The 11,118-nt window shown below is 33.8% G+C and overlaps 1 protein-coding gene across 1 annotated transcript; it reads left to right on the top strand.

Moving 5' to 3' along the window:
- Positions 1-1,739: 1,739 nt before the first annotated feature.
- On the top strand, positions 1,740-10,514 carry LOC130654217 (calnexin-like). Its single transcript, XM_057456760.1, has 18 exons — positions 1,740-1,939; positions 3,255-3,337; positions 5,344-5,402; positions 5,661-5,725; positions 5,848-5,924; positions 6,212-6,362; positions 6,591-6,904; positions 7,074-7,187; positions 7,332-7,485; positions 7,559-7,633; positions 7,852-7,955; positions 8,262-8,310; positions 8,714-8,836; positions 9,195-9,320; positions 9,397-9,474; positions 9,712-9,759; positions 9,830-9,882; positions 10,081-10,514. Exons 1-18 carry the CDS (start codon positions 1,844-1,846, stop codon positions 10,115-10,117), a joined length of 1,806 nt encoding a protein of 601 aa, XP_057312743.1. The 5' UTR covers positions 1,740-1,843; the 3' UTR covers positions 10,118-10,514.
- The last annotated feature ends 604 nt before the right edge of the window (positions 10,515-11,118 follow it).

The following is an 11,118-nucleotide window of genomic DNA, read 5'->3' as shown; positions in this document are numbered from 1 at the left end:
ATACTAGACAACAATCCTTTGCGGGGAAGTCTACGCTAAGCGCGTGTGCGCTGCTGGCGCCCGAACTAAGTTTTATATTACTGTAAAGCTCTGTTTACTGGTTTGATTTTATTAGATCAATTTTTCGTCAGAGGCATTATTATTTCAAAGAAATATGGCGACCTGTTCACCTTCTTTCAAAACTCACGCTCGGATTTTCATTCATTTTAAATATTTTTATGCACGTAAAAGAGAATTATAGTAGCAAAAAGAAACGCGACTGAAAATTATGTCAGAAAAGTACGTTTTGGTCGTATAAGCCGCAAGGCAAACTGAAATACTGAAATAACTTCGGTAGCTCTTAAATTCTGTTAATTTTAATTCGTTTAGTCTTTGTATAGGTGATACAGTTCTTTATTTTCTAACTTTTTTATGTGAAAGAATAAAATTGGTTGCAAAGATTTAAAAGCACAAAATTCTTTCTCCTTCAATTGTCTCATGCCTTATGTTATGATAAATTAAATTCAGATTTTTCCTTATATTGTATCGTGTATGTATACAAAAATATTAAATCAATATAAAAATTGAATAGTTATTGACCTAAAATTTTTCCGTGTATTTTTTTCAACAATATTCCGACAAATAATATTTTTCGAAAATTGATCTACAAAATTGTTCCGTCCATCCGGGCCTTAACAATATATCCTATTGGCTGACTCTCCTAAACATCTTGGTTTTGTATAGTCTATGCATAAATTACACCTTGAGCTTAGTCAATCGCCAATGATTCATAGACTCTGTGAAATGTGGGCTGCTACCAACACACTTATAAACGTTGGTATTCGTTTCTGGCATTCCTTTAGCATCATAACACCTTACAAATCTATCATCATTAAAAACCTCACATTGGACTCAAAGTTATGTTCACTTCCGGCGTCCTCACGACGTAAGCTCGAAATTCAAGCACGATTCGCACTGAAATATTTATTTAACGTATCTTGATGCAGTGAAAACAAGCATAAGCTATTTGAATTAGATACAATCTGTCATATTAATGTGAAAAATAAACTCGATTTGATACGTCGATTTTTTCATAATGAAGTGACACGTAAAATACTTGTCACACAACTGTCTACAGATCTTTGAGCTTGCTTGTTCTTAGGTGACGTCATACAGATAGGCAGACAACATATTAATGTGCTGGATTTGTTGATTTCAAATAATACACATGTTCTGAAGAAAAAATTAATGTGAAAGACATAGTAAAAGGCAAACTGAGAAGGATTATTGAAAATTGGTATATCCCCGAACACCACAGACTGCTTTTTAGATCGATTTTAGAGGCTAACATCAGGCGATATAACATATATTTTTTATTTTTGTTTATTTTTATTTTTGTTTGTACTCCGAATGGGTGTTAATTTAAAAGATGAAATATATATATATACCAGTCGACCCGAAGCGTTCGATAAAATAGTCGCTTACGAAACCACCTTAGAGGCGAAGTAAACTCAAAAGTATTTTTATTTGATATTTCATAAAAGAAAAGTTAACAAATTCAAAATTTTTAATTTTTTTCATACTTCTACCAGAAAAAATAAGGTGGTCATGAAAGAGACAAAAAGAGTACGAAAAATCATATCGTGTATTTTGGCCTTACGCACACTAAAGCGTGTAAGCACGTAAAACTATAAAAAAAGCAGCGTTACTTGGTATGACAGACCAACTTCTTTTATTCTGCCCGCGATTCAAATTGTTACACGAAATCATACTTTCATTTGGACATTGGAAGGAAGCTAAAGAGCTGGTGAAAGGGAATTCCAAGACAGGAGTTAGTTGAACATTGCAATCTGCAGATGTAATAATGACGGGTGTTTTTGAAATGCCATTATTAATTCTTCTTCTTCTCACTTCAACCTTTTCATATGGAGAAGAGAATGCTGAAAAGAAAGAAAAGAAGGTTCTTGTAGCTCTATAGCTTTTGTTTTGGTTTGCTAGATAGCTAGCTATAGCTTGACCCAAGACTATTTTTATTCAATGTAATGTGATTTCTCATAGCAATAAATTTACATCAATATGGCACCTTTCTATAAACGACGTGTTGTTCTTCCTATTCATTGACAACTTAGACATTGTTTTTCTTAGAGCGACAATGTTGAATTTTCAATGGTCTAAAATCACTTAAAATGCGGATCCTACGTAAGATTAAAATGGAGTGAAGTGGTTTTCCTTTGTGTGCAACAAACGATGTATTAAAAACTTGAATGTTAAATATTTTTCTACATCCTTTAAAACTGGATTGGTTCTGCCAACGTTGTAAGAAAAGTTTTCTGACATTCCAAACTTGTCACACATTGGGCGACAAAAAAAAAAAACTGTCCCTGAATTATTGTAGCTCGGCTTTAAGGTCAGCAATGCCCAATGTTGACATAAATTCACAGGACTGACAAATCCACCAAAAAGACCTCTCTTCACGAAATCCTAGCATCTTTTTTCTTGCTAAGGAAATGCCATAGCCAAAGAGCTTACCACTGAAAAGTAAACAAATGACGGTCTGGAATCCATCTATATATGAATATATAGAAAAAAATATCCTTTCAATTTTTTTGTGTTTCATTTGCAAAGGGAAATAATATTTACTTTGCTAAAGCATTAGATACCTTTCTGGTGACGTAGTTGTTTTGGTTTTAGTTTAAGAACAATGAACAATAGCACCTACTTTTAAATTCTAAAAAAAGCAGTACTCACACAGAGCAAACTGGCTATTAATAAAGTTTAAGGGTTTTTTAGGTAATCCAAGAGGAACTGGAATTAAATTTTCTTAATTCTGCTTAAAAATTTTTACTAATTTTAAGCGAATATTTGTTTTTTGGATAGATTTCTTTAATTACTTTAAGCTCAAAATGTTTGACATTGATCTTTAAAAAAGTGGTTTAAGTATATATGTGTCATGCATATTGTATTGGGCAACTTTCCTTTACTCCAGCAAATTATTTTGTGATATACTTACGTTGCACGTGTGTGGGCATATGCAATTACGAGGATGGAATTTGCACTATATTAGCGATACTGATAGCATCTAAAAATGTGTGCAGCAAGTACAGTAATTCAAATACGAAAATATGAAAAAGTAATCAAATTTCAATTACATATCACAAATGCCAAAAAAATTGTACCTGCTGCAGGCTATTTTGCTATGTAATTTATAGATAATTTGCTCCCTGTGAGAAGCCTAAAATGTTATTTTATGAACTGCTATATTTTGTTTTTTCTAGGAATTGAAGTATATCCGGCCAGATGTAGCAGACTTGGTACACTTCACAGAACCTTTCCATGATGAAATAGAATTTGAATCAAGGTGCATTTTTTTAACGCAATAAACACATTGATTTTTATTAACCCTTCCCGTCCCGTTCCCGGACTAGTCCGGGATATTGCTACGCTAAAACAATCCCGATCTCGGACCTGTCCGGGATTTTACTAGGACCACTTTGAACGGCCCTCACGGCCGGCCGGTATCTTTAAAACTAACAAGATCAACTTTTTTTAACACTAAAATAATTTATCTCTCATTTGTGGCGCCGTAGATTAGTGGTTATAGCTCTCGTACTCTGTGCGGGAGACCGGGGTTCGATTCCTCTTGACGGCGATTCAACATGGGCGAGTGAATGTTACCATAGCCCCGGGTTAACCCAAGCCATGTGAGGGAAATTGGGAAGATGGCACACTGTGTGGGCTGTTGGATGTTGCCGGGAGTTGTCTAGTAGAGCGTGGGCTCTAATTGGGTCTGCGTAGCTCAAAATGAGCATTAAATACTCTAGGACTCTCCATCTACGCCATGGCCCCTCCTGGAAATTATAGACAGGGTATATCCCTCGATATTTGTGAGGCTAGCCATGTAAAATATGCACATCTATCTATCTCTATTTGCGCCCGATCTGACAATTTTTAAATTCGGCTACCGTAAGTTATGCAGATTTGCATTTCAAAATTAAAACAAAGATGGCGACTGGATTTAGCGCATGCTGTGGCTCTGGATCTTCGCCTTTTAGCAGCAGTAATGCATCATTTGGCCTCTCTATTAATGAACTAAACCTTGAAAAGGATAGTGATGAGGAATGTAGTAGCAAGTGATGATCCAATTGACAGATTATTTGGCCAGAGTGATAGTGATAGTGAAGACGAAGATTTTTTGAGATTTTCTGATGGTGGGGAAGAATGTGTTGATGAAAGTTCAACTGATAATGATGAAGTGGCAGAATCATCTTATGAGTGTGACAAATGCTTTACTCCACTCTGTGTGGAACCTTGTTTTAGGCTTTATCATAACTATAAAGATTTCATTGGTAAATATATTCAAATGATGTCCGAATAGAGAACTGAGAAACCGATAACGTTTTAGTATATACATTATGATTTATATATCTCAAAATTATGTTTTATATATTTGATAAGAAGTTCCTCTTACATTCCTATTATTTGCTGGTCTAAAGCACTAACTAAGCATAGGTTGTGGTCCAATAAGCACAATCTAAGCATGGCTAATAGACGGATTGCCAACTTTCCTTTTATATACTTACAATTCTTACTGAATTGTCTATTACCGAAGTCGAACCGGGACTTAGATAATGCTTTATGGCCATTTTTAAAAAAAGAGAAATACCTTGCATGCATTTTAAACATAGTATATGCTTTAAATTAGTTGTTAAGGTTTATTTTAGACTAATATTATAAAAGTTACGAAAAATGTGTTTTTTTGCTAAAAACGCCTGGGATCAGGGACATAATGTGTTAAAAAATGCCTGGGGCGGGAAGGGTTAAAATTTACAGTTCTACATTAGAAAAAAAATTTTCAGATGGAAAACTTTCGGATTTTTTTTGTCAAAAACATATTTGGTCCAAAATTTGTGTCGGCCGAAAATATTTTTGTCCAAAAGTTTTGTTTTTTCTGTTTTTTCTAAAAAAGGACCAGTGCATAGAAATTATATATAGGGTAAACATAAAATCAATAAAAAACTGTAGTTGTCAGACCCTGGAGACCCTTTTTAGATCTTGATTGAATATATGTACACTTTATATTCTTCTTTTTGTTTCATTTCCTGCAATCATTACTTTTGAAATTTGGTTAAAATTCGTTCAAAAGACATACAATTTATGACTTCTTAAATCATGTCTGGAATTTTTCCACCAAAACATTTTCTGTCGAAAATTTCTTCTTAATGTATTTCATTATGTAATGTTTATATTTAGGCTTTTTTGTATACATTATTTTTGACAGGTCCCTTGCTATCATTTGAGAGTGACCTGTTGATTGTCCATTTCAAAATGTTTTCATGGTCAATGATTTTTTTAATTCTGATCTAGATGGGTTCGATCACAAGCTAAAAAAGATGGTGTAGATGAAAACATAGCTAAATATGACGGTAAGAATTGAACAAAGTGACATATATTTGTTTTACGCCTTATCACTACTTTAGTATCCACACAAATACAATCAGATACACATGTTGATAGCAGTAGTTTATTTTATAGATAGAATTGAATAACTGAATTTTTTATTCTCAAAAAATATTGAAGTTTCAATTTTATAATTTTATCGCACACTCTTTGATGTATTCAGTCATTCCTACCATTGCCTCCTTGTAGCTACCTTATATATTATAAAACCTTCTTTGCCACAGGAACATGGAGCATAAAAGAGCCCAAAAACAATCCAATGGTTGGCGATAATGGGTTAATATTCTCGGTATGTGACAATAGATGATTTCCTTTGTGGGACTATCATGGCCAAAGTCCTAAACATGACATATGACATTAAACGAATTTTAAAATATAGATAAACTAAAGTCTATTTAATTGTATTGTTAGTCAGAAGCTAAACATGGTGCTATTGCTGCTATACTGAACAAGCCATTCAAGTTTGAAGACAAACCGTTAATTGCACAGTAAGTCCGTAATTTCCGTTAATATTGTCATGTTAATTTTTTTGTTGCACATGCATTAAATCAATTGTTGACTTTGAACTGGTGGTCGTGCATTTGCTTAGTCTAATCTTATGTAATAAGTATGTACTATGACATAAGATTTACAAACGTTTTGAGTAATTGTATATTTCATGCTTTAATAAAACTAAAGTCCTTTAATTACTAAACAATTTTTTTTAATTTTAATGTTATCAATTCTCTCATTTTTTTTGTTTTTTTTTATTGTCAGTTTTTTTTACGCTTTTTAGGTACGAGGTGCGCTTCCAAAACAAGCAAGAATGTGGCGGTGCCTACATTAAACTGCTAGCAGAGACGTCTTCCCTTAATATAAAAGAATTTACAGATAAAACTCTGTATAGTATAATGTTTGGTCCAGACAAGTGTGGTGGTGATGAAAAAGTAAACATATTTTGCTGTCTTAATTTTACTCTATGTATTTCTAATTTTCACTTTTAATGTGACAAGACAAAAAAATGATAATGCGGCGTTTGAATTAAGTTTCATGCTTAGGTTTTCTTTTCCTGGCTTTAGAAAGGAAAATAACTCTTACTATTTTTGTGGGAAAAATGTGTCAATCAAAATAAAATTAAAATGTTTCTGATGCAATTATTATTATATCTTTTGTAGTTACATTTTATCTTTCAACATGAAAACCCCATTACACATAAAATGGAGGAGAAGCATGCCAAAAAGCCTAAAGGTGACTTCAGCTATATTTTTGATGACAACAAAACCCATCTTATTACACTGGTTATACGTCCTGATAATAGCTTTGAAGTGTTGGTCGACAAAAAGAGGGTCAATGAGGGCAGTTTGCTAAAAGACATGGATCCATCTGTTAATCCAGCCAAAGAAATTGATGATCCTGATGATAAGAAGCCACAAGATTGGGACGAGCGTGAAAAAATTCCAGATCCAGATGCTACCAAACCAGATGATTGGTAAGTGGAAACACTTCTTTTTTAAAACATGGCCTTTACATATACCTGATAACTGAAGGTATTTAAAAGTGTCTGAAAGTTTGAATGGGGGCAAAGCTTAAATTCTGTGCAAATATATTGATATAAACAAGTATGTTTATTAATAAAAAGGTTGTGTTTTTTCTGAAAGGGATGAAAATGCACCAAAAAATATACCTGATCCAAATGGAGTCAAACCGGCTGGTTGGTTAGATGACGAATCTGATCTTATTCCAGATCCAGCTGCTGTAAGACCAGCTGATTGGTGCGTATATAATAGCGTTAATTTTTAAACTGTGAAAACACAGTATTAGTCAAGGAGTACTAACTGTATATTTGTGAAGCAAGTATTTTATAATGAAAACAAATAGATTTAGATTTCTGTTGTGATGGTAATTTCCATTTCTAGGGATGACGAAGAGGATGGTGAGTGGGAAGCACCACAAATCAACAATCCTAAATGTAAGGCTGTTGGATGTGGCGAGTGGAAGCCTCAAATCATTCAGAATCCTGCTTACAAAGGAAAGTGGACTCCTCCTCTTATTGCAAACCCACAATATAAGGTAAGAGATGGTTTGAGCAAATATAAGTATTGATTGTAGTAAGCTCTAGTAATTGTTTTCTGTGTCTTTTTAGGGTATTTGGGCACCAAGGAAGATTCAAAATCCTGCCTTTTTTGAAGACAACAATCCATTTGCAATGAAATCTATTGTATGTTTTATATGCCTAAAACCAAAACTTGCTCTAGAGGGACTTCAACTACTTAATGTTTAATATGTGGATATGTTCTGTTTGTGATCTTTTTTTTCAAGGACTGTGACCTGTAATTTTCATGTTGAAAGTACTATTGTAGTCCGTACATGATGGTTAAATATTTCCATTTCCAGTTTTTCTGCTTTGTATATATTTTTAGAATGTATATATTTCAGGGTGCTGTTGGGTTTGAACTGTGGTCTATGCAGTCTGACATATTATTTGATAACATAATCATTGCTGATGACCAGGAGATTGTCAACCAATGGACCGCGCAAACGTAAGCTAACAGGACTTTCTTAAGCGGAAACTTTAGCTGAATTAACCTGAACAAAACCTTTTAACTGCATCAATATTTTTGGGAAAATCATGCATTGTGATTGGTTACTTACGTTGTGACATGCATAATTATCTGCTACCATAGCAACTGTAAAAAAGGTTTAATAATGGTAGCATGAAATACAAACAAACATCAAAAAAGTTCACAAATGGAAACAGAAGTAACCAAGCTGCTATACTTTATCAAAATTTGTAACTACCAGTATTTACTTCTTAAACAGTATTTTATCTACCTCTGTTGTTTTAGATGGGATTTAAAACATTCAGAAGAGGTTGCGAAGGAACCCAGCGCAGTGGTTGGTTATGTCTTCTTATAGTTTTGTTTATTTTTACTTTTGCTACTCAATTAAGCATGTTGAAATACTTTAGGGTTGGCATGACTAGCTATATAAGGACTATATATTTTTATGTTAATGTTAAAATCTAAAAAAAGTACACTTTGCTTCCTATTTATGTTTTATCAACAAGTGCGGAGTGTCTTGTTAGAAAACAAAGCCATCTTGATGAAGGGAAAGACTGAAGATTTTTCATTTTTGTTCAAGGTCTTTTTTGAGATTCATTTTCATTCGTTACATACGAAGCGATACTAGAAAAAGAATTTAGCTAGCATATCAAAAAAAAGAAATTATTTATTAATAAAGTATACTTGTTCAGTTTTTTACTGCTTTGTAGTTTCTTAACCGATGTTTTATCATGTAGGGAAGCGCAATGAAGAGTTTTATGGATGCGACAAAGGAAAAGCCGTGGTTGTGGGTAGTCGTTGTTGTCGCTGTTCTGATCCCTGTCATCCTCTTATACGTGTTTTGTTTTTCACAAGGAAAAGTAAGTATAACATATGACCCACCTCGTTCTCGGCTATGTACGTTTCTTAGTTTTGTTATTACGTAAAGGTCAGTTTATATATTTTTGCATAAGATATAAAGTATTGTCTAATTAAACAGTTACAAAACAGCGACTTTATTTTACTACAGTGGACTCTCATAACTCGAATAGCCACGGGAAATCAAAAGTCGTTCGAGTTGAGAGAGTTCGATTAACAGATTTTTTAGAGTTTTTTTAGAGAGTTATTAGGAAATCTTCGCCGTATCGGCAAAATTATTGAAGTTAAGAGAGATTCGAGTACTGGAAGTTCGAGTTTATAGAGCATTGTATGAACTTACCTTTATTATATCTTACACAGGAAGACCAGGCAGCTATGCATAAAAAAACGGACGAACCCATGCCAGATGATAAACATGATTCTGATAAAGAAAGGGAAGAACCAGAACAAGATTCTGAAAAGGAACAAGAATCACCAGAAGGAGAGGTATATCTATATAACTCATACATGAGAGAACATATGTTCATTTTAAAATCTAAACACTTGTCAATTCCATTCGCAGAAAACAAATGTTGAACCGGAAGAAGATGTTGTAAAAGAGAAGGATGAAGAAGATGGCGAAAAAGCAGTAGATGATGCGGTGTGTAATTTGAATCTTTACATTGTTATTCATCATTATTTATAATAAAGGTTCCTAAGTAAAATTGATGATTAAATCATCGCAATGTTTCGTGAGTTAGCAGTTGAGATTACCTAAGAGATAAGCCTATACATTTTACTTCCTAGTGCTAACCTTTTTTTATGAGCACGCGTATATCTCTACATAACGTGATCCATCTTTAATAAAAGTAGTATAGATAATTCACTTCAAATATAGGTTTCTGAAGAAGAGAAAGGCAAAGAAGAAGAAGAGGAGGCTGTTCAGGTAATAATTGTTAGTATTTATCACTATAAGACATATTTAAAAGAAGAGTTGATCTTATCTTCGCTTTTAGGATGAAAAGAACGGGGGTTGTGACAAAGAAGAAGTGCAGGCTAGTCCATCTAGGTGAGAAACGTTGTATGATGTCGCTGTTTTTTGTTTGTTTTTAAAAAAATTTGGGAGCTATATCCAGTTGTTTCTTTTTAATGCTCCTTATATTTTGATATCGTTGACAAAGTACTGCTTTTAAATCAAAATGTTATGTACGATTTTTCCTTCACAAGTCTGTAAACGTGTTACCACATTTAATGTTTTTATGTTTAGAACACGAGCACGAAAAAAAACACGCAAAGATAATTAGACTGTACTAAGTAAGGCGAAGACTACTAAAATGTGTGCTTCGTGCAGAAACATTAAACTTGTAGTTTTGTCATCAGGCGATAAGGATAATGACATGGCAATGACGGAACTGTTTTGAATTGCATTGTGAGATGATATTATAATCGGGCAACCGAAGGAAAGTTACTGAACTTTTTTTAGGGCATTAGATTTTGTTCTTCTTTCTGTTCTGCTTCGCCGTTTAAAGGCCTTTTTCTCATAGACATGTAAATTAGTAGAATTATACCTTGGAATTACTTCTTTCACTTCTTTTTTTTCTCTCTGTCTTTATTAGTCTATAGTTCTTGTTCACCGTTCTTTTTTTAGTATTTCCTGTGGTACGAAAATAGTGTTAATGAATACAGTTTTATTTTAAACAATCTGCGTCTTTATTGAAGTCTGTCACACACACAATGCAATTAAACCAAGGTGGGGTAGAGGGTAGATGCGCGCAAACCTGTATATAGGGCGAATCGGAGGTTTTTATGTGCCTGTATCAGGACGAATCGCAGGTCCTCATGTATCTGTATATAGGACAAATCACAGGTTCTCATGTACCTGTATATACGACGAATCGCAGGTTTTATGTACCTGTATTAGGACAAATCTCAGGTTCTCATGTACCTTTATATAGGACAAATCTCAGGTTCTTACGTACCTGTATATAGTACGAATCGCAGGTTTTCATGTACCTGTATATAGGACGAATGGCAGGTTCTTATGTACCTGTATATAGGACGAATCGCAGGTTTTATGTACCTATATCAGGACGAATCGCGGGTTTTTATGTACCTGTATAAGGACGAATCGCAGGTTTTCATGTACCTGTATATAGGACCAATCTCAGCAACATTTGTACATGTGCAGGCTGTTGTTGCATTATGACAAGTTCACAAGCACTTTCGGAAACATTTTTTACCCACCCGAAAAAAAACGAGAAAAATTGCAAAGATTATGCAATTTTTTTTACTATTGGATCTCATT

The sequence above is a fragment of the Hydractinia symbiolongicarpus genome, chromosome 8 (genome assembly GCF_029227915.1).
Source record: "Hydractinia symbiolongicarpus strain clone_291-10 chromosome 8, HSymV2.1, whole genome shotgun sequence".
In the NCBI taxonomy this organism is placed as follows: Eukaryota; Metazoa; Cnidaria; class Hydrozoa; order Anthoathecata; family Hydractiniidae; genus Hydractinia; species Hydractinia symbiolongicarpus.
The sequence above is the reverse complement of the archived record's forward strand: the minus strand, read 5'-3'. Positions and strand labels throughout refer to the sequence as shown.

Coding starts and splice junctions, on each gene's coding strand:
- LOC130654217 (XM_057456760.1), top strand. CDS start 1,844: ATGACGGGTGTTTTTGAAATGCCATTATTAATTCTTCTTCTTCTCACT. Junction 1,940..3,254: donor CTGAAAAGAAAGAAAAGAAG/GTTCTTGTAGCT, acceptor TGTTTTTTCTAG/GAATTGAAGTATATCCGGCC. Junction 8,311..8,713: donor CGAAGGAACCCAGCGCAGTG/GTTGGTTATGTC, acceptor TTTATCATGTAG/GGAAGCGCAATGAAGAGTTT.